A 24,275-nucleotide genomic window follows, 5' to 3' on the forward strand; every position below is an offset into this window, starting at 1 on the left:
AAATGAAGGTAACGAGACAGGCAGGTGAGGGACATTAAACAATAACGAGATAACAAGATGGGCGGGGTTTGACAATCGACAGGAGAGCACATGGCACAAGGAAATAACATTACAGCCATGTGCTCACAACAGACCAGACCAACACAAACACATGACAAACCGGGAGTGTCACAGCTCTGTAACTAAACCAAGGGAAAACCCAGACAAGGGTGACAGAACTGTGACACTACCCCCCCTCAAAGGGACGCCACCTGGCGTTCCCAAGGAGGGACACCAAAAACAAGACAGGAACATCAAACGTGCAAGGGGGGGAAGGGCGGGTCCGGACTCCAGGCTGAAGACCAGGGTGGCTCAGACAGTCCATCGGGTGGCCAGGGCGGATTCGGCTGTGCAGGTGACCAGGGCGGAGCAGGCTGTGCAGGCGGCCATGGCGGAGATGCCCCTTCTGGTGGCCAAGATGGAGACGACCCTTCGGGCGGACATGGCAGAGAGTACCAGGGCGGAGCAGGGTGTGCAGGCGACCGAGACGGGGCAGGCCCTTCGGGCGGCCATGACCAGGGCGGAGACAACCCTTTGGGTGGCCATGACGCAGGAACAGACACCGGCGCAGGAACAGAAACAGACACTGGCTCAGGAACATAAACAGACACAGGCTCGGCGGCGGCCATCTTGTCTGGAGACACTGGCTTGGCGGACGTGACGTTAACAGTCTCTGGATCGGCAGACGTGACCTGAACAGTCTCTGGATCGGCAGACGTGACCTGAACGGTCTCTGGATCGGCAGACGTGACCTGAACGGTCTCTGGATCGGCAGACGGCATTGGCAAGGCAAGGAACCTGGGTGGCGCCGGCAGAGCAAGAAGCTTGGGCGGCGCCGGCAGAGCAAGGAACCTGGCGGAGCCGGCAGGGCAAGAAGATTGGGCGGCGCCGGCAGAGCAAGGAACCTGGGCTGCGCCTGCAGGGCAAGGAGTTGGGGCGGGCCGGCAGGGCGAGACGCTTGGGGATGGCTTCCAAGCCCTGTGAGCTCGTAGACAACCCTCTCCTCCTCCTCCTTTTGCGAGGTCTCGACTGTTCTGCAGCCTCTCTCATCCCCACTGGCGGTGCAATAGGGCGAGTGGGCATCTCTGGGACAATCAAAGTCAGGTCCTCCGGGGCTACTGCAGGCTGCTAGGGAACGGCCTCCGGAACGAAAGCATGCTGCTCGGGAATGGCCTCAGGGACGACAGCGGGCTGCTTAGGGACGGCCTCCGGTACAACAGCAGACTTCTCAGGGACGGCCTCCGGAACAACAGCAGGCCGCTCGGGAACGGCCTCCGAGACGACAGCGGCCTGCTCAGGGACGGCCTCCGATACGACAGCGTACTGCTCAGGGACGGCCTCCGGAACAACAGCAGGCTGCTCGGGGGCAGCCTCCAGGACTTGAGGGACAGTTGGCTCCTGCTTCCTCCTTCTCCGCCGTGTCTGACGGCGAGGTGGTGGCGCCAAGCTTTCCGCCTCTGGAACCGCTGCAGGTTTTCCAAGGTCCACTGGGACCACTGTAGTTTGCCTCACTGGAGGGTTCTCTCGTCGTTCCAGAAAGTCAACGAACCTCCAGAACGTCAAGCGCTCCAGCCCTGTCAATGTCCACACATCAACGGGCTCCTCAAGGGCGTAATTAAACAGGTCCTTAAGGGCCATCTCACCCAGCCCCAGCCCCTCTGCAGCAGAGCTGAATTCCAGGGCAAAGTCTCTAGCATTAGTCCCCTTTGTCGAAGGGAACTCAAGGCGGTGAACTTAATAATGCGTTCATAATGCGGGCAACAAATAGGAGAGACTGGTGGCTGGTGTGAATCCTTCCGCTAAATCCTCATTATGGATGGTTCGTTCTGTCACGGAGTGGGTAAAACAGGAAGCGAGGATTCATGTGCGTGAAAGGAATTTATTAAATAAACAAAACAAACTTACAAACAAAACAACCCCCTGGGGGGAAAACAGGAGAGAACTCAGGCAGGCATCAAGAACAACACAAGGGAACATAGACAACGAACCAGCACAGGACTGCAAACACAGGGAGACTAAATAGGGAACAAACAAATGAAGGTAACGAGGCAGGCAGGTGAGGGACATTAAACAATAACGAGATAACAAGATGGGCGGGGCTTTGACAATCGACAGGAGGAGCACAAGGAAATAACATTACAACCATGTGCTCACAACAGACCAGACCACCACAAACACATGACAAACCGTGAGTGTCACAGCTCTGTCACTAAACCAAGGGAAAACCCAGACAAGGGTGACAGAACTGTGACACATATACATTTATCATAGGAATATTTATTTTTCATTTTTGTGAAACATCAGGAACATTTCCATCAAATACTAATAAATGGCTGATTCATATACCCCAAATACACAAACATGTAATAATAATAATAGTATACAAATTATTATACTTATTATATTTTAACATTTGGTTGGAAATTATACAAGACTTAAAAAACAACCGTAAAAGTTAACAAATTATTGTTTAAAAATAGAATATGAAAATGATTCATGGTGTAGCGACTGACCGAATCCTGTTTTCCTTTCACTACTGAACACATATATGTTTAATTCACAAAACCTTGAATCATGTGAAATGGTGCCCCAATGTCTGCCAGCAGAAACAGAAATCTAGAAACAGGTCCCCGTTGTTCTCGAAACCCTCACGTGGTACACACCACGGATGGACAGATGCTGAAAATAAGGATATCCACACATACCCGCACACAAACGTCCTTTGTGTGCAACTTAGGATAGGAATGTCCTTAATGTATATAACACAGAATTGTATCTAACCTTCCTGTATGCATGCATATCTAATTAGTTTTGTCTTATTATTTAAATCAAAACTGTTTTAAAAACTTTTGATCTGACTCAGCATGTACATGGACCCACACATAATCGTGGACACACTCTAGATTTACTTATCAGTAAGGGTCTAAACATTTCATCAATTGTTATTAAGGATGTAGCACTGTCTGATCATTTTTGTATTTTCTTTGATATATTGATCTCTCCTGCCATTGAAGCTAGATCTGTGTCTGTCAAGAAGAGATGCTTAAATGAGAATACTAGTGTACTATTTATGAAGGCTATATCTTTAACACCAAGCATATCTGCTGACTCTGTTGATTTTCTCCTTGATTCTTTTAACTCAAAAGTTAAGAGTGTAATTGATGATATTGCTCCTGTGAAAGTCAGGAAGAAGAGTGGCAGACAAAAAGCACCTTGGAGAAACTCAACAGCAGTGCAAAATATGAAAAGACAATGCAGAAAAGCAGAGCGCATGTGGCGGAAGACAAAACTTGTAGTCCATTATAACATCTACAAAGACAGCATCCATGCTTTCAATAAGGAACTAAGCAAAGCTAGACAGACTTTTTTCTCGAATATTATAAACAGCAATATAAACAACACGCGCACTCTTTTTGCTACTGTAGAGAGACTGACAAACCCCCCAAGCCAGATTCCCAGTGAAATGCTCTCAGACAGCAAGTGCAGTGAGTTTGCTTCTTTCTTCTCTGAGAAAATCAATAATATCAGAAAGGTGATCAGCTCATCCTTGAGTTGCGCTGGGGTCAGGCAGATCAAACAACAGCACGAGAAAGTAGCCACTATGTCTGATTTCGAAGAAATTGATGGCAAAATTTTGGAAGAAACCGTACAGCAACTAAAAACATCAACCTGCGCCCTTGTTGCACTTCCCACATCTTTTTTCAAAAATGTGTTACACAGCTTAGAAGCAGATCTCCTAGAAGTGGTAAATGCCTCACTTCTCTGTGGGAGTTTTCCGACCTCCCTGAAAACTGCTGTTGTCAAGCCCCTCCTGAAAAAGAGCAATCTGGATAAGACCATATTAAACAACTATAGACCGATCTCAAATCTTCCTTTCATAGGCAAGATCATTGAAAAAGTTGTCTTCAATCAGCTGAACAAATTCTTAAGCTCGAATGGATACTTTGACCATTTTCAATCTGGTTTCCGACCGCACCACAGTACAGAGACCGCGCTCATAAAGATAATAAATGATATTCGCTTAAATACTGATACAGGCAAATTATCAGTGCTGGTACTACTCGACCTCAGTGCTGCATTTGACACTGTCGATCACAAAATACTTCTTGACAGGCTGGAAAACTGGGTCGGGCTTTCTGGGATAGTCCTAAAATGGTTCAGGTCATACTTAGGAGGCAGAGGTTATTATGTGAGTATAGGAGACCATAAGTCTGAGTGGACATCCATGACATGCGGAGTCCCTCAAGGCTCAATTCTTGCCCCACTCCAATTCAACCTGTACATGCTCCCAATGAGCCAAATAATGAGAAAGAACCAAATCGCTTACCATAGCTATGCAGACGACACACAGCTCTACTTAGCCCTATCGCCTAACGATTACAGCCCCATTGACTCCCTTTGCCAATGCATTGATGAAGTAAACAATTGGATGTGCCAAAACTTTCTTCAGTTAAACAAAGACAAAACTGAAGTCATTGCGTTTGGAAACAAAGATGAAGTTCTCAAGGTGAACGCATACCTTCAGTCTAGGGGTCAAACAACTAAAAATCAAGTCAGGAATCTGGGTGTGTCTCTGGAGTCAGACCTTAGTTTCAGTAGTCATGTCAAAGCAATAACTAAATCAGCATATTATCACCTGAAAAATATTGCAAGAATTAGATGCTTTGTTTCCAGTCAAGACTTAGAAAAACTTGTCCATGCTTTCATCACCAGTAGGGTGGATTATTGTAATGGACTTCTCACTGGCCTTCCCAAAAAGACCATAAGACAGTTGCAGCTCATACAGAACGCTGCTGCTAGGATTCTGAGCAGAACCAGAAAATATGAACACATCACACCAGTCCTCAGGTCTTTACACTGGCTGCCAGTTACATTTAGGATTGATTTTAAAGTATTATTACTGGTATATAAATCATTCAATGGCCTAGGACCTCAATACATTGCAGATATGCTCAGTGAATATAAACCCAACAGATCACTCAGATCATTAGGATCACATCGGCTAGAAATACCAAGGGTTCACTCTAAGCATGGCGAGTCTGCTTTTAGCTACTATGCCAGCCGCAGCTGGAACCAGCTTCCAGAAGAGATCAGATGTGCTCCTACAGTAGTCACATTCAAATCCAGACTCAAAACACATCTGTTTAGCTGTGCATTTACTGAATGAGCACTGTGCCACTGTTCGTCCGACTGTTTGCACTGTATTTTATTTTATGTTTTAATTATTCTGATTTCTGTATTTTATCTTTTATTCTAAACTGTTTTAATTATTCTGATTTCTTTTGATTATTTTAATTTCTTCTATGTAAAGCACTTTGAATTACCATTGTGTATGAAATGTGCTATATAAATAAACTTGCCTTGCCTTGCCTTATTCTATAGATGTAATTGGAGAACTGGTCTGTAACTTCAAATCTTAAGTGTATTTCTAAAGAAAGATTACCTAACAGGATCATCTTCTGTAACTCTCCCTCTTGCTAGGTCATAAAACTTTATGACCCCCAAAAGGAATTCCAAGGGAATCACAGCTCCCACTTGAATTCTGATAAAGAAAGAGGAATAGACTCTGCAATCTTATATTTTCTATAAGTATAACCACTTAAGAAAGGTATAAACATGAATTTGATCTTTCCTAGGTCATGGTAGCCGGTATTATGGCTTTATAGTCGTGTGAGTGAACATTAAATGTGTGTAATTCTGTATATGAATGTAACTTTATGTTTCTTCTACTCTTTCCGGCCATTCTTGGTACCTGTTTGACCGTCTTGTTTTGACTAAACAAGTCATACATAGGATATTACAGTAAAATGTATTGTTCTGTGTGTACAATCTTTCTGGCTAGAAATAACAAAATGTTATACCATAATAAATTATCCTGACAAGACAAAGAAGAACTTTTCCCGCTCGAGATGCTCTAAGATGATTGGTTCACATACGCGAAGCAGGCGTGAACCCCTCCTCTCCAATAGAGACGGAAACAGAAGTTTCTCAGAAAGCACTTTCCCTGTGAGAGGTTTCCGGTCCCATGGCTCCTTAGGGAGCTTTACACCGTGTTTCTTTTCTTTTTCTTTCTTTACTAAGTTTTATTTTCATTTTTCGCCTCTCCCTCCCGAGGGAGATGAACTCTGAACTATTTCCTTGGTAACTTCACGTTCGGTGAACCTTTAAAACTTCCCGCGAGTCTGCTCGCCCCGGAAGACACGAGAGAACAAGCCTATAGCGCCGAAGGACAAACGCGCATACGACTCTGCGTTCTTCAGCTCACAAGGAGAACCATACGCAAGTATAGGTTATTGATTTGATTTGATTGATGTGATTTCTTGTTGCCTCTCTAAGGGTTATTGTCTGTGATTTTTGCCATGCTGCGATCACCCCGGTGATCTCTCTCATCCGGACCGTTCTCATCCTCTATCTCTCTCTCTATATATATATATATTTCTCTCACTCTCACTCCCGTTGTTATTCGTTTGTCTCGTTAGTTTTACTGTTTATTGTACATACATGTATACCGGGTTTAAATGTAGAATTCTGTATCCGTAGTTTCATTTTATTAAAACCATTATATTCTTGATTGCTAATTGTCTAAAATGCTCATTTTTACAAAGTCAATGAAATGTTCGACCCTTTAGCTACAAAGCTTTACAATTCGTTACTATTTCAGCAACCTAAATTTTATAATAACAAGAAGGTGATTTTTCATGGCCAGAAAATAGCTTTTTTGGAATTATAAGAAAGAGATAATTTTTGATGAAAATTGATAAGTTAATCTTACGGCCGTTTGCTGGACAAACAGATTGTTCGATAACTAAATTAATTCCATTTAAGGTTATCTCATATAATCGATCTGTAATAAGACTATTGATATATTAATGACGAACCATAACCCATTATGGTGATCATTCATATATACAATCGATCTATTTTCAGCTTCAATAATTTAACTGTAATATGCAATATATTAATCATTCAAGATTAATTATTAAATTCCCTATATATAATTTGAGCTAGTTTAATGTAAGACTCATTGTCGCTACAATGGTTATTTCACTCAATAACTATCAGTTTTAAGAATGCAATATTTTCATGGTGGATTTCATATTTTAATATTAAAAGTTTGGTCTGTGACAAGGATAAAACAATACAAATATACATAATAATACATTTGAAAAGTGCCAGAGGTTGAAGAAACAAAATGTTGTTAAAGAAAAAACAAATTCAATCTGCAATTGGATTGCAGAAAGCAGCGCCACATTCATTGTGTATGAGACACAAGTGCATAAGTGAAGGTAGGCCATTGGGCAGTTCAAGGGTATCATGCCATCTGTGCAAAACATTGAAATGAGAATAGAAAAAAAGAAAAATTACCATCACATAAGGACCAGCTACAGTATGTATTATGCAGCCATTTACAAAATGCAATTCCTCTGTCCGGAGAATCTCACCCGGCCACGACTGGCGGCACAAACATCGCCAGCTCCACTCTCACTGTGAGCCAGCTAATTATCAAATATCCACTGGGGCAGAAGTCTATTTCACTCTCTCCTTTGGTTTCATACTTATACCATCTCGGTTCCCCCTCTCTCTCAATGGTGACAAATAGTTTTAATCTATTCTCGGCTGGCCTGATCGAATCGTGCTGAAGCCTGGTATTGGATTGCCGTTTTAAGAGTCTGCTGAGGTAGTTTGTGATCTCTTGTGAGTCAAGATGAGCCCCTGGCTCTATCGCACCTGATCTGAACATATGTGTTTGCTGTTGTGCCACTGAACTCACTTCAAAGTATCTGCAATAATGAGGTTGAGCTTGGTTGAGAAACCTTCTATGGGCAAAATGCATTTGCATAATTTCCGCAGACAAGTGGTATCATATTACTTGTACATTAACGATTACCTGTGGACTTGAGTGCTTGTGAGATATGACTGAATTAATCTTGTTCCATGCTTCATAAACAGATGATCCTGTCAATGAGAGCTTATTACAACTTGAGGGTTTCTTTGAGTTTAATGTGAATAATTCAAAAAGATAGTGAAAGGGAAAAGAGGATATACCTTGAAGATAGAAGGAAATATAGCATTAACATATATGGGTAGTTGATGCAGTTTAGATTCAAATCTGCAATCCAACAAATACATTTTTAAAAGTACATATCTATTTCAATTCATGTGAGGTCATAAAAGCTATATAATAATTATAAAACAATGATTCAATGTTTAAAATTGTTTAAGTCCAGGAATTTACTATATTTACCAGTCTCCTATTCTCACCAATGCTGCATTTATTTGATAAAAAATACTGTAAAAACATTAATATTGTGAAATATTATTACTGTCTGTTTTATCTATAATTTGTCTTTTTATTGTATTTTTATAATTTATTCCTGTGATGCAAAGTTGAATTTTGAGCATCATTACTCCAGTCTTCAGTGTCACATGATCCCTCAGAAATCATTCTAATATGCTGATTTGGTGCTCAAAAAACATTTCTTCTTATTATCAACATTGAAATCATACATGTGATACATATCAGTGATACCTTTAATTTTCAGGAATCAAAACGTAAAAAAAAACAGCATATATTTGAAATAAAAAAAACTTTGATGACATAATAAATGTCTTTACTATCACTTTTGATCAATTTAGATTTAGTGCATCCTTGCTGAATAAAAGTATTAATTTCTGTAAAATAAAAAAGATTTCGAAAGGTAGTGTACCTTAATTTGTGATGTATTTTTAAAGCTTAATTTGTAGAGCTACAAGAAGAGTGTATATCTTGCACCGTAAATTTCATAAATAAATGATTTATGCCCAACTCTTTTGTTTTGCTGACATATCTCATATGAAAACTCTAATTACAGTGCGTACAATTTATGGAGACATCTTTAAATGTAAATATCACAAGCTGATTGACAGGAGTTTCTCTCCGGCGGCGGATCTCTCCTCACCTGTCCACATGTCTGACAGGAAGGGTCTGTGGGGAGATTATCCTCTGAGTCTTCTTCTCCATCTGAATCTGCCTCCGAGCATGACTCAAATTCATCCACGAAATAAAATTCCTCTGCCACCTGAGGATCCTCTGGGATTGCTGAAACGATTAAAAGGTAGCAAAGATTTAAACGATACTCGAAATTGTTGAGCAATGTGTTGAAATGACAGGTAGCCTCTATCATTAACACTTTAACAAATTTTCTGCTTGATTACACTGAGCTGTTGGCATCCACCCAATGTGAAATGATCTATGCCAGTTATATCTCTGAAAAATAAAATAACTGAATACATCTATACCAAACATTTCTGTGAACAAATGAACAGAGACAACCTCTCAGACACGCATGAATTCCTGGACCTGCGACCAATCTGATTCTATCTATCTGGACCTCCACAATCAGACACAAAGATGGCAGGAGAGATGGAGGGAGCAAGATAGGGCTGTTAGACTGTACTTTACTCTGTGGGGTTTCCCATTCACATTCTCAACAGTTTCATTTTCTTCTGTAGAGCTCTCCAACTGAGCACTATCCTTCGGCCTGAAAGAGAACAGCAATGCATCAGCATGTACATTTACACCTGCATCCCCTGAACAACCACCTTACAAGACCAACAACCAGGGATAACATGCACACCCAAGTACAAGAACAAAAGCCAATAGATCATGGTTTGGCTGGTTAGCACGTTCCAGTTAGCCTCTGCTGGTAGATGATGTAACTGCACCATCTGGCTACAAAAAGCATCTTTCTTTATTAAAGGTGCTCTAAGCGATGTGGGGTGACGTCACTTCTTGTTGATGTTCGAAGTATTTTCAAATAAAACGGAGGCTAGCTAGACCCTCCCTCCTCCTCATCCGCGCACTAACCCCCCCAAACCCTTCTTGTCGGTTATTGGCCGGAACAGTTTGTTATGTGTTTCGTGGTGCGGGTTAGCCCAGTTTGTTTTTGTTGCCGTTTTTGGAGCCTGGGGTGTCTGCAGAGACCGCGTATTTTTACAGTGTGTTCAGGAGACAGGCAGCTAGTGGATAGTGTGGAGATGTTTGCTGTATGTGACAAAAAAAATTGGCCTAAAAAACGCGTGACATCGCTTAGAGCACCTTTAACAGCCATTCATTAACATGTATTTTCACAAAATACATCTCTTTTGCAATCATGTTTTTTTTGTGTGTGTGACTTAATAAGCCGAAAAACCTGTGACCTATCAAACCACCCTCTGTTTTCCAGCCCTGTCTAAACTAGTAAATTGCTGTCCCCCAATGAAAGAGCAACCTGCAATTTAGAAATAGAGATAAAAGCCATGGGAGCATATTTACAACACTGCAGATCTGTTTTATCCAGTAAAGAAGATTAGTTATGTCAAAAAGCAGAAAGAGCATTCTACTGCATCACTGTGCAGGAAGCTTCTGTGTCATTTCAAATGATCATGTGTTTAGACCTCAGTCCTGCCTCATTGACTCTGTTTATGTCTGATTTATCCAGAAATATCCACACAAAAAAAATTTGCATCCTCTTCTATGAGGATTTATGCACATTTGTGAATTTTAGGTTGTAGTTTGCCAAAGAATTGTAGAAGTTTGTTCTACTTTAGAGGACTGTGGGTCATCCAAGATTTATTCCTTTTTACCTTTAGAATACATTAAAATCACATGTAAATGATAAATGATCAAGATAAATGAAAACCCCTATGTAAGACAGTCAGCATTTTTAAGAGAACCCTCCGATTCCTAACTTTATTGATTCAAATTAGCGATGTTAATGACACAAACCACCATTAGCTGTTTTCTTGCCATTTACTTTCCACTCAAATACTGAGAACACTTACTGGGGTCAAGTTTTCCCAATATTTACCCAGCAAATGACCCTTAGACTATGTCTACACCGGACACGACAATTGTAAATCCATTTGCGCCATGTCGCACCGCATCCATTGTAGACAGAATCGCGGATTATAATGGGTTTGTTTTGTGTATGTCGTATCACGCCGCTCGCTTTTGGCGTAGACACTGTGTTATATATTTTGTATTTTGTGCCTGATGCTAACCTTTACTAGATTCATTTTAATCTCACATTTTAAAATAAGGCCACAAAGGTTCAGAAACAAAGAAGTTTATAAAAGTGATTATAAACCAGACACTGTAGATTGTTGTTCCTATCTTTGACCAAATACCAATTGAATTCTTTATTAATGAGCAAAGATGGATGGATGGATGGATGGATGGATGGATGGATGGATGGATGGATGGATGGATGGATGGATGGATGGATGGATGGATGGATGGATGGATGGATGGATGGATGGATGGATGGATGGATGGATGGATGGATGGATGGATGGATGTTTACACCAGAATACTAATTAATAGCACTAACAGTAGCAAACAAATTTGAAGAGAGCCGGTTACAGGCTGGAGACAATTATGCTGACAAGGTTTGCACATAATGTGCTTATTGTCAGAGCTTATTCATTTGAACGGCATCTTTCCAAGTCACAGAAGTCCCTGGTGTAGTCATTATAGTTTAAATCCAGACATGAGGAGAATCAAACCGTATGCTTATATGCTCCAAAACTCAAGAAGATTATCAGAAAGGGCCATCTAGGTCCTTGAATAACATGCAAATATGAAACTATGAACTCTCAAAATGACAGGAGAAGTAAAATAATGATATCTGAATAAATATTCCATCCTAGAAGAGCATTTAACTTTGTCTATGATGTAGCTGGTTTAACCTTCTCAGTGTTTCTGCTGGGCGACTTTAAGTAAACTATACAAAACATACACACAATTATACTTGTAGCATTAATTATGCATTATTCATTCAATGAGTTTTCCTTGCCTTCGAGATTACTTGATGCATGAGGTTTTATGGAAGCTAAATAATAAACACATCAGCTAATTTCAAGGACAAAAGACTTGACTCCATTACTCTCAAACCCAGCCACAATGTATCACTTCTTTAATTTTTAATAATACAAATCCAAATACTTACACGATTTTCTTTCCCATATATTCTCAGTAAAATACAATATTTCAGACTAACACACATTTCAGATTCACAGTGATTGCAACCCGGCGTCCTCTATCGATAAATCACACCGAGTCGTCTAAGAGCACAGCTGTGCCTCTGCACTCGTTTAAAACATCTCATTTACAGAGGAATCTAAAGTGATTAGAGGCAGGAACTGATAGATAACCTCTCAGGACTTCCAGAAAACACGTCTCTGAGATTTATCATAATGATACCAAAACCCGATTAAGGAAACGTTTTGGCCATAACTTATTTTTCCCTTGATGCATATAATGACGGTGGTAAAAAAATGAGTCACTGAAAACCAGCAATAGGCCAGATCAGATTCCACACATATTTCACAGCCAATGCAAAATTACAAACATGTTAAAAATCTGGTTATCGGCCTCCACACAAATATTAAGTTAAGCCGATTGTATGATTGAGCAATGAAGTAAATGAGTACTCATCAGAAGGGGACAGGTCATCTTATACAAACATGCCTAACATAAAAACGAACCCTTATCTGATATTCATGGATTAATAATATACAGTATTTGGACACTTTTGGATACATTTAATATGTCTGAATGTCTTTGCATTAGATTATAATACATCAACCATGTGGCATCTGCAAACTAATGATGCTACAGTGGAACTATTCTCAAAGAAATGTGACTTTCCTGGGTCATTTTTTGCATTTTTGCATTTTTTGCATTGACCTTAAACAAATGTGTCGAGGGCTGTCTGAAACCTCAAGCATCTGCCTTACTGCCCATCTGCTAATGACTCGAAGAAACCTCAAACAAAAAACTATTTATATGGTACCATTACAGTACATCATTCAAGTGCATTTCAGACATAACCAAGCAATATAATGACTACAATGCTTATTTTTCAGAGGAACTGGAAGCAAAACGACAACAGCATATTTATGAATTAATCTGATTAATTCGATCCATAAGACGCCACTTTTCACCAACTGCTAAACCACATGCACATGATTGTGGGATATCATACTTAGAAAGATTATGTACATTTAAGCCGTTTTCAAAAACAGGTTGTTACAAAAATTATTGAATTATAATGTGTCTTGATTAATGAGATCTATTCTAATGCATGAGTGCACACTACTACAGTAGGCCATCTTTGATGTACAGTGGGATCTAGATAAGCCTGTGAATGGTTTCTGCTGGTATGCTGTTATTTCTAGATTTGAGTTCTGAGCTGAGGTCCTAACTCCAATAAGGAATGAAACTAAACTGCCCATTTCTCACTTTCCTTATCATTTGTTCATAAAGACAGGCAGCTTCTGCTCTGATAAATCTGTGCGGTGGAACGTCATTAAAACCTCTAAGAATCATTTGACTTTCAAATCAAAATGGAATATTTTTTATCTCTTTTAAATATGCGTGAGTCTGACAGTGCAGTGTAATACTCATGGTACCTCGCTCTGTTCTGGGATCTGTTGTTTGTTAAACCATGGAGAAAGAGGCACTGGAGCGCCAAGCACACAATGAATTTTAATGAAGATGTAGAAGAAAGAGAAAGTAATTTCTGATGGAAAGTTAAACTTTCTGATTTGGAAGAGATGGTGGCATTCCATCAGACACACATTTCATAATAGACTTCAAAAAGCAAGAGAAAAGTATCAGGGGAGAGTGCTTTAATTAATATACTTGCTGAAAGTATAATTGAACAATGTGTGGGAAAAAAATCTGTCTTTTCCAAATTAAGAGCTTTTCTTGCCACACTTAACCCTGGTAATCGTCTTATTAGGCTAAGGCCACTTTTAACTCTCGGAAATGCAATGTTTCACTCTTATGATTCTGAAAGAGGGTTAATCAATGCTTTTAACCCTGGGTTTGGGTTATTGTCAGCTCAGGTGTCAACCCAGAGGTACAATTTCTTCCATTTGACCTTTAGTTACAGTGAAATATAACTCACCATGGTCTGTTGACACAGACTTGCACATCTTATCAGAGAGATGGGAAATGCTTCTCGTCGGTTCTGAGTTTCTTTTTGGTGTCTCACTCTGAATCGGTTGATTCCTGATAACTCCTTCATTTTTCACCTTGAAAAAAAAGATGAAAAACAAAAGCTTTACCAAAAGTTGCTCAGGGATGAGTCTATCTTAGTTTCTCAAGTTATTTCTCTCAATATAAAAAGCTAAAAAAAAAAAAAAGAAAGAAAGAAAAAAAGAACAAATATAATAGAAACAAATTACAGCTGTGATTTCAAATCTGTTAATTATGAATAATGTCTGACAGGAATCGTATCAACATACCTTTAAAACATCCACACTGACTTTCTGAAAATTTGACTTGTACTCTTGCATGCGAAGATGGTTTTCTTGATATTTTTCCTCCACAATTTTCCTACAGTAAGACAATAAGAGACAACAACTCAAAAATGTGGAACACAAAAGAAGATAAATGTCTAGATTTTTGGTAAAACTTTAACTAATGTTAACAAATGAAATAATATTGTAAAGTAATAACTTACATGAACAAACAGTGAACAATATATATATATATATATATATATACATATATAAAGAAATATATATACACATAGAACAATTTTTAATCTTTGTTAATGTTAGTTCACACTCACAGCACATTAAATAATGTTAATAAATACTTTTGATTTTAAAAATCTGTGAGTAAATGTTTAACTAAAGGTATACTGTGTAACTTTCGGCCATCTAGTGGTCAACAAACAAAACTGCATGCATTCTGCGGAAGAACAGTTTTTGGTTGACAACTGCCTTCTAATAATCAGTATCCTTAGAAATGCTTTGAACAACTCAGAACATCAGTGGAGAAAGACATATAGTTCATCATAACATCGTAATATACATCATATACATAATTCACCTGCTATATTGCTAAATGTACCCGATTTTTCATATCAACAGAAAAATATACCAGGATAACCATGGCGTCTCTTGAGACTCCCCTGCTTCGCAGCATAGTTAATGATATTCTAAAGCCTAGCCGCATGATGACGTGGTAGGTTACAAGATAGTTTGTGGCACAAGAAACACTGTTTTTTTCACTGCAGTTTTCAGGAGAAAAACTTAAAAATGGTGTTGACTGATGAATTTGCACATGGTTTATCTTAAAGTATATTAAAAACACCATATAGACATATAAACAACATTAAAACGTGATTTTCACCACAGAGGGTCTTTAAAATTAACTAAGATTAATTAGGGTTATCCAATTTTTTATCAATACATTGAAGATAAATGAGGACCAATGTAATTTGGACCCCAATGTTCTTCTAAATGACATATATTCTGTAAACAAAAATAAATAATATAGTGTAATAATGTGCATTATACATCAGTTTGTTTTTTAATGGTGTCACGAGTCAACTTTGACTGTTCCGATTCTATCAGTGCATCACATATTAGACAAAGAATCAGAGCTGACGAGCGACACACTGCCCAAAAATCCTTGCACCATGAAAACAGAAAAGCCCTGCCACTCAAGCTAACCTTATGGAATATGAACTGCGAGTCACATTTGATTAACATCCAGTGTGACACGGTCAGTGCACTTAACGTCACTCACTTCAACTTTCGTGCTTTCTCATCTGCTGCTTGGAGTTTCCGGAGCCGCATGCGTTCTCTCGGGCTCATTTTCTGCACCTCTGATCTCTCACGCAGTGTCTGCAGATGTACCTTCTTCTGCCTGTGGGGTTTCAAGGACTGCATTTACTGAAATGACTAACGACTACTCCTTTGCTTTACAGACATTTTTTGGACTGTGTGATCAGAGCATGCAATTTTCAAAAGAAATAGGGAATTTCATAAGAAGTTAGGATTTAATCCAACAAAAAAAGAAAGAGTAGAATCCAAACAAGAAAAAGTATATCATTAGGTTATTCATGAGAAGTTGTGTTAGACAGCTTCAGATGCTTTGTGTGCAGTCTTTGGACACCAGGCATACTAGAACAGCATTAAAAAGCTAATGAGCAAAAAGGTTCAGTCAGATTCTCAGTTCAGTTTAAGCCTGCATATAGCCTCATGCAAATAGCTTAGCTTTGTGCCTGCCATCGGTTTTTAAAACTTCTGTAGTATTAACAGTTTGAAATGAATCAAATAATCACTAGAATGTTTTTAACACAAATGTCCAGTATTGTACCATTTAATTTAATTATTTTAACAAAATTATGATGTACACTATAACTTACTACCTAAACTATGTCCTCAACCTCAACTTCATAACATTACGCAACACCTCATAATTGCTTCAATACTGAAGATTCAAATATTAAAAAGCACTATATAAATACAGGTGACTTGACTTGACTTGTAGTAACACCTAAAAAACAAAATGGATCTTGCATTTAAAACATGTGCGATATGGAAAGTGAATGCTAGATTTGTCAGTGCACTTGAAACATAACTCTGAATATCGGGTACTGACTAATTCAAAATAATTACATTACATTACCGTAGAAAGGTTTTGAGTTGGCAAGTTTTTTTTTCATGGTTTTAATGCAAGTCTCTTACGCTCACCAAGGCTGCATTTATTTGATCAAAAACACAGTAAAAACAGTAATATTGTGAAATATTATTACAATTTAAAATAACTATTTTCTAGTTGTATATATTTTAAAAAGTAATTTATTTGTGATCCAAAGCTGCATTTTCAGCCTCGTCACTCCAGTTTTCAGTGTCACATGATCCTTCAGAAACATTATAATATGCTGATTTAGTAAAACATTTCTTCTTATCAATGTTGAAAACATTTTGACCCCAAACTTTTAAATGGTAGTGTACAAAAACTTTTTTTCAATTTTGCAACCTATTATGTCCCAGCACTCAAGAATCAATGAACTGCACTTGTTTGATTTTGCTATGCACTGTTGGCTTTAACATTGCATAGATTTTCACTATGGTCATAGCTAACTATGATTGGCACATGCTATGGTGACAACATTTTAATTAGTGTGGAAAAGCGAATGAATGAAAGTCATGCTACCATGTGATTAACATGTTCCCCAAACACTGGGTACGCAGCAGCAACACAGCTACATATTTTTAGGTCCTCCCAACAAGATTGTGTGAAAATTGCTACAAAAAAAAAAAAAACACCACCACCAAACCAGTCCTGTTCCCAGAGATCCCTGGTGTAGAGTCAGGCATTTCTCAACTGACAGCATCTTTGCAGGAACAGAGAAGTGAGACTGCCTGTAAATGTCTCTTTCTCTCAGGGACTCGTGACTGTGGATTCACTTACAGTGCTCTCAGGATCTGCGATGTGTCTCTCTCTCCCCCCATCGACTTGTCTCGAAGTGTCAGGCTAAAGAACTTGTGTTTCATGCTCTGTAGTGAGAAAAATAGCAAAAGATATGAAATATCTGTTAGTGCTGTTCTCTGAGGCTTGTAAAAGTTAATGAGGAGCTATGAAAGCAAAAAGCAAAACAGCAGCAGCAAAGCTGGTGTTCAATCAGAATAAACCGTCGCACAGGCCTATGTTTCACTCCTGCATTTCTCAGAGCTCTTGAATCAGAGCGAAAGGGAAGGGGAGAGAAAGACTGATATAATCATCCTAAGGGAGGAATCTGCCACAAGCACATTTAAAGAACAATACGAGATTTGTAAGGCGCAAATTACACAGGCAGAAGAAAGCCTTGGAAACTGTACACAACAACAGAGGAGGGAAAAGCCATCAGAGAGTATTGTTTTTCAGAGATGTGGTTAAGATGCCCTCTTCTTCTCTGATTACATGTTTCTGAGATGGTGATGGTGTAATAGCTGGTGGAAGACACATACCAACCAGGAGCTTTCAGATAGGGGTTAGGGGATCACTAGCTTCCAAAAGCAAAAACGTATTACTTAGCACCCTGATGTAAACATGTCAATGTAGTATGAATGTGAGCGATGAAAGGGTGCTATAACTGCAAATAATGTAACCGAGACGCATTAAACAAGGGCTATAAAAAAAATCAATGGGATTAGATGCTTAGAGAGCAATTCTATTTTCAGTGTGATGATTTATGTGATGAAAAATACTAATGACATGTACAGTAGCTCTTGGAAGTTAAGCAGCAATTAGATTCGATTTCTACATGATGTGCGGATTGTAGTTATTAACAGAAGATATTTTGTCTGGATGTGGGCGTTATGGAAGGTCTTGTGATCTGGATGCTTGCATCCAACAAAACATATAGCCTATGCTGTATGTGATATAATGATGGATTATGTAAATAATTAGGGGAATAATTTATAAAGGTTCATATTTGATGCAGCTGTTCTGAGCGGTCTGTGATCTGACTCACCTCATTTCATTTTATTTTAACATTGGATGGAATGCCAGCAGTACTTCAACCACCAACGGTTATTTTACACAGAAAGTTGGAAAAAGGCCCAGATCCATAATGAAGTCGTAACAGGCAGCGCAACTAGGAGTTTCGCTTTAGTTATGGTAATTGACAAAGGTGAAAATACATGAGGAGAAACGCTGTGAAAAGTATGGTATAATAATCACATTCGGATTTGGAAAAGAGTAAGCTAAAACCGTCTACAGGGCTCAATGTTCAATGTACAGTTCAAGGATTTGTCTATTTGCATTTTGCACGATCTGGCCAACATTTTCACTGGCACTATCACAAATGAATTTTTAATAACTGCTAGAAAAATTTAGATTTTTACTTTTTAAAAACTATAAATACCTTATTTTTTCAGATTTTTTTACAAACTGAAAATATGCAACAAGTTGTTAATCATGCAGCTATAAAACTATAAATTAATGAAGACACTTTTCTTGAAAAACAGAAATTCAATGCACAGCTAAATGACTGGCATAAATTTCTAAACGCATTCTTTGTAATGTTTTCAAGATTATTAATTAAAAATTGCGAATTCAACAAAACTTAATCTTTGTTAGCCAGCTAGATCTTGGCAGTACATTTTAAGTTTGCAAAGTATAAAAAAAATGGATGTGCAAGATATATTAACACATTTTTTAGTGGTAAATAACGCAACATTGGCCTGAAAGTGACAGATCTGCCAACTGGCCTGAAGTGGCCCCTGGCCAAATAGAATAAAATAAAGTTCTCATTATAAATATTATGAATAAAGAAAAGAAAAAAAAATGCTTTTGGTACAGTCCAGAGCAAACCGTCCTTATTTTTGAGCTTTGGTCTGCAATTTTTACAGAGGTTGTTTGAGAAATTTAGACTGGATTGAAATCTGAGAAAAACAAATTTATCTAAACTTCTCAGAGCAAAGTTGTCCTGTCCACATAACATTTCGTGGATATGTTCTGAGCTTTTATACATTTACAGACTGATCATTTGCCTGAAAGATGCAAAGAATTCATATATGCCAGGGAACAAGGCAAACTATGACAAGCCACAATCGATACATCACCAGGCAGCAACAATGCCAATCACTGACATTTCAACGGTACAATCTGAAAAGGTTACGCACAGGGTGAATCAAATATGATGGCGAATCGATGGTGTGATGAGTATGCATAACAGACTTTTAGAAACCTATTGAGCTTGGCCAGCAATCAAAATCTTCCTGGTGCATTCTGGCCCTTCCCATTAACCTTTGAAACAGACACTCTGAACAGCTGGTCGGATGCCCTCCTGTCTGTTTGATCTGATCAACGGCATCTCCTCACCTGCAAGCTCTCCTCAATGAACCTGCTCCTTAGAGCGTCTGCTGCCGAGATCCGGCGTGAAGAATCCTTTTCTAACATACTGGCAACACAGAAACAGAGAGAGATAAAATTGTGTTGATCTCATGAAATGCTGATAGTTCTAGTTGAATGCTTCTAAACCTGCTCGGATTTTGCATAATCTGCTTTGAAAAACTCCTGAATCAAACAAGCCATTGATTTATGTCTATCTACTCATCCACAGCGGGCAGACGGACGGATATAGCTTGGCGGTGTGGGATGACATGGACCCGATTCGCGCCTGGAGCAGGGCAGCATCTGTTTCTGGTACCTTTGCATTAGGGAGTTGAGCTGCCGTGAGTATGTTTCTGTCAGGGATGGAGTAGGTCCCTCCACAATCTTCAGCACCACAGCCAAGAAGTTCTGCCCCTCAAAAGCATGTACCAAACAGCACATCTCATAGAGAATACAGCCTAAAGACCTGCACATAAAAGAGAATAAAGAGAATAATAAAAAGAAATAGGGGCAGTCCACACAAAAAATTAAAAGATGTATGACTTTCTTTCTTCTGTGGAACAAGAAAGAAGATATTTAGAAGAATGTTAGTAGTTAATAGCCTACAGCAAGTGTCAAAATGATTTATGACCCTATGATTGACAGGTGGGCGTGTCTATCCTTTGATCTTCCCCCGCCCCTTCCGGTTCCCCCCTTCCTGTCCCGCCCCTTCCGGTTCCTCCCCTTCCTGTTACCTTTGACCTAGTTCCGCCCCTTCCTGTTACCTTTGACCTAGTTCCGCCCCTTCCGGTTACAGCTTCTGTCAAAATGATGGATGGTTACCTTTGACCTAGTTCCGCCCCTTGCGGTTACAGCTTCTGTCAAAATGATGGATGTGTGACAGTTAGTTTGAAGTTCATTTGATCAAGAAAAGGGAGGTATTGGCCTTTGATATTAACATAAGCTTTGATGTTACAGTTACAAAGTGATGTGACAGTTTGAGATGTATTGGCTTTGATGGTGACAGTTACTTTGATTGTTTGAAGTTGGTGTTTTGGTCACCGCATTCCTGAGCTTTATCAAGGGGAGCTGTGAAAGTGATAAGAAAAAATGCTGGAAGTTTATCTGTTCTGTAAAAGAATATAAAATAAAACCTCACACAAAAAGTTTGAATAAAACTATGTAGAACTATTCACTGAACCAAGCATTTCAGTTTAAATAAAATGGTGAAATTTATCTGTTCTGTAAAAGAATATAAAATAAAACCTCACACAAAAAGTTTGAATAAAATGTAGAATTATTCACTGAACCAAGCATTTCAGTTTAAATAAAATGGTGAAAGTTTATCTGTTCTGTAAAAGAATATAAAATAAAACCTCACACAAAAAGTTTAAATAAAATGGAGCCACAAAAGTATTGCAAACAACCCAATGTATGAATGATCTGACTCTGTCTCAAAAACATAGGGAGCACGCGCGTCTATGTGTGTGTGTGTGTGTGTGTGTGTCAAAGCAGGAATTTCCCCCCCCCTCCGCATTGCTGAGGACCTTGAAAGTTTATCTCACACAGAAGTTGAAAAAGCATTATGTTCATTTAAATGAAATGATTATAAAATTTACATTTAGTCATTCACAAATATTTGACACTGACTCAAGTTGAAAAACCATGCTGTTCAATTAAAAGTATATAAATTAAACAAAAATAAAATCATCTTACTGTTTCACCATGGTTGAAAAAAACCCACAAGTGTTTCCCCTGAAGTCTTTTCTCTCTGTCACACCAGTGTGTGGCTGGCCTGGTATCTGTTTTTGTGACACGTTCCTGAGCCCATTGAAAAGCATTGTGTTCCTTTAGAAGTGTATAAATTAAAATATATCATATATAAAATAAATAGTTTACTAATTGTTGTTCATTTAAAATCTTACTAAATTACTGAAGTTGAAAATCATGCCGTTCATTAAAAAATCTTACTAAATTAATGAAGTTGAAAAGCATTCTGTTCATTTAAAATAAATATTTTACAAATTTACTGTAGCAATTATGTTAGATTTAGATAAAAATAAAATCATCTTACATTTTCACCAGGGTTGAAGTAGCTCCTATCACATAGATGTCCATATTGACCATTTAAAGTTGAAAAGAACCCCAGAATATTTCTCTCTTTCTCTCTCTCTCTCAAACCAGCGTTTGACAGTCAGAGGGCTGTGTTCAGTGATCAGAATGAGACTGTGAATGTTTGCTAAATTTATTTCATAGTGTATAAGCATTAAAAGTTTGAAATAGTTTCAAACTTATTCAATGAATTCATAAAAAACAATTATGCTATATCGATGGTCTCTGGGGAAAACTTGACTATATTTTTTTATTTATCAGGGTGCATGTAAAGAACTTTGAAATTTGCGGCTCTCACAAGTTATCTCACACATTTTGTGAAATGTTTAATAATTCCTCAAGTAGTATCTGTGAGAAAATCCCCACATAGGCCTATCTGTAGTGAGAGAGCAACAATGAAGACTTTTAGAATCTGTGATGCCTCAGGCCGAGCCCCATTGATAGCCTGCTTATAAGCTCCTTCCGATCACCAGCACATCTTCAGAGAAATACGTTATTTTACAATAATGTTAGCTTCAGAATATAGGGTGACAGAGCAGATGAGCCTCTGTGCATCACGTAATGTTAGTCTGCTAACGCCTTTCCAGAGCCAAAGTTTTGTTCGTACTAAATTTATTTCAATGCATAATCGTAAAAGTTTAAATATGATCTTTTAAAAATGAAAAGATTGTTTAAATGAAATCTTTACATCTTTACAATCTTTTTTTTTAACGGTGACCCAAAGTATAATTGTTATTAATATAACCATAATGATTTTTGTACTGTAACAGCATATTCTACCCCGTACACCTAAACACGACCATCACAGAAAACTGCATTTTTACATTGTTTTTTACATACTGTTTTGCACTCTCACACACTAAGTTGGTTCCATAAACTCAAATAAAGTATATAACTCAATGTATAATGACAAAATGAATTCAAACAATTTAACCTTAGTTTTAGCTAAATAATATATATAAAAATTATATATATATATACAAATATAAAATATAAAAACTCCTTACATTTTCATAGAACTGAAGAAGTAGTAGAAACTAACAATAAAAAAACAAATAGTTTAAGATGTCATAAACAAAAACCCTCCCAGATCCTTCAGGGATAAACTACAGGGTGAGATGAAGCTTCACACCCTCACAGAGATGAGAGAAGTGACTGGCCAGATGAGCCTCTGGGGTCACAATGCCCCAGCATATGCAAAGTTAGTCTGCTTTCCACTGTTTTATTCATATTAAACTTGTTTAATTAAAAGCATAATCTTAAATTTGTAAATGAGATCTTTTCAAATTAAAAGACCGTTTAAATCAAATATGTAAAGTTTTATTAAAATCGTATCTTCTATTTATCTTCTACTTCTGTATGATATAAATGAATTTCATAAATTTAACCTAAGGTATTATTTTTTTACTAAACATCGTTTGTTCAAAAAATAAAATACATTTTTTTATAAATCAAGAATTGTGCTTTGGCGTCTTAGATCTTATTTCAAACAGTATTTTTGTCCATGCGACATGAAACATGTTGTCACAATGTTTTTGTTGTTTTAAAAGAAATCCCAGGACTCTACATTGCTCTTATTTAGATTAAATTGTATCATTTAGAAAATCACCACACATGTTCAGAGACGCGATGTGCCTCTGTGGTCCATGAGTAATAAGTAAAGTTTGTCTTGAGCGAATATATAATTTTACTCGTCTTAATTCAAAGCATGATCTTACTTTTTCTACGGTAGCTATGATCTATTGTACGTATAAGATCATTTTTACTTTTCTTGTATCTCCCAAACTATCCTTATTCATTGTGGAAACACACAGGGTGAACCCCTTTACTGAGAGTATACTATCAGTTATCTACTCAAAATATATGTAGAATTTTAAAATGTTATCATTTGTTGATGCGACAGTTTGTCTGTTGGAACAGCCTTTGGAGAGAGCTGATGATACTATAGCGGGAAGCATGCCCCTTTGACCTCCTCCATTTTTGTAGGCTTTTTGTTAAATACCCTATAGCTTAGTCCTTAATGGTACGCTGTGTAGAAATTTCCCCATCTAGCGGTGATATTGTATTTTGCATTCAAACGCATAGTGCTCTCTAGCGCTTCGCTTTTTCAAATGCGTATTGCAACTACGGTAACCGCTATGTGCCAAGAAGCTACGCCCTGTCGTCCAATTGCACTTCATCGAGTTTAACTATACACGTTTTACCGTTATGTTGCCTATATAATTAATTACACAACCACGGAATGAAAAAGCTTGTAATTTAGACCATAACACTGACTTAACTGTCGAGGAGAAAGCAGGACTTCGGGGTCCCTTTCAAAGTCTTTTCTCCTTCATTAGCTCTATCCACCTGGGAAAAGCCACCCCCATATTTACCCTCGTTTTAAATTTGCCGGTCGCGTTTCCTTTTAGATTAAATTTTTAAGCTTTATCATGGCTACGAGGATTGCATTATGAAGTGCCGTGCAATCTTTCAAGCGCCTCTCACTGACCGCTTC

The 24,275-nt window shown here is 38.3% G+C and overlaps 1 protein-coding gene across 3 annotated transcripts in view; it reads right to left on the reverse strand.

Moving 5' to 3' along the window:
• The window catches only part of nek11 (NIMA-related kinase 11), a 111,428-nt gene that overhangs the window by 45,337 nt on the left and 41,816 nt on the right, over positions 1-24,275 (reverse strand). For all 3 annotated transcript variants that reach the window (XM_077214970.1, XM_077214972.1, XM_077214973.1), the window contains exons 7-13: positions 20,004-20,153; positions 19,676-19,754; positions 17,282-17,367; positions 15,608-15,727; positions 14,314-14,404; positions 13,974-14,100; positions 8,979-9,118 (exon numbers count right to left, since the gene is read on the reverse strand). In XM_077214970.1, coding sequence (XP_077071085.1) covers positions 8,979-9,118; positions 13,974-14,100; positions 14,314-14,404; positions 15,608-15,727; positions 17,282-17,367; positions 19,676-19,754; positions 20,004-20,153 — 793 coding nt within the window. The remainder of the gene's footprint in view (positions 1-8,978; positions 9,119-13,973; positions 14,101-14,313; positions 14,405-15,607; positions 15,728-17,281; positions 17,368-19,675; positions 19,755-20,003; positions 20,154-24,275) is intronic.

The sequence above is a fragment of the Siphateles boraxobius genome, unplaced genomic scaffold (assembly GCF_051911475.1).
Source record: "Siphateles boraxobius isolate OS27281-9 unplaced genomic scaffold, OSU_SipBor_1 68, whole genome shotgun sequence".
In the NCBI taxonomy this organism is placed as follows: domain Eukaryota; kingdom Metazoa; phylum Chordata; class Actinopteri; order Cypriniformes; family Leuciscidae; genus Siphateles; species Siphateles boraxobius.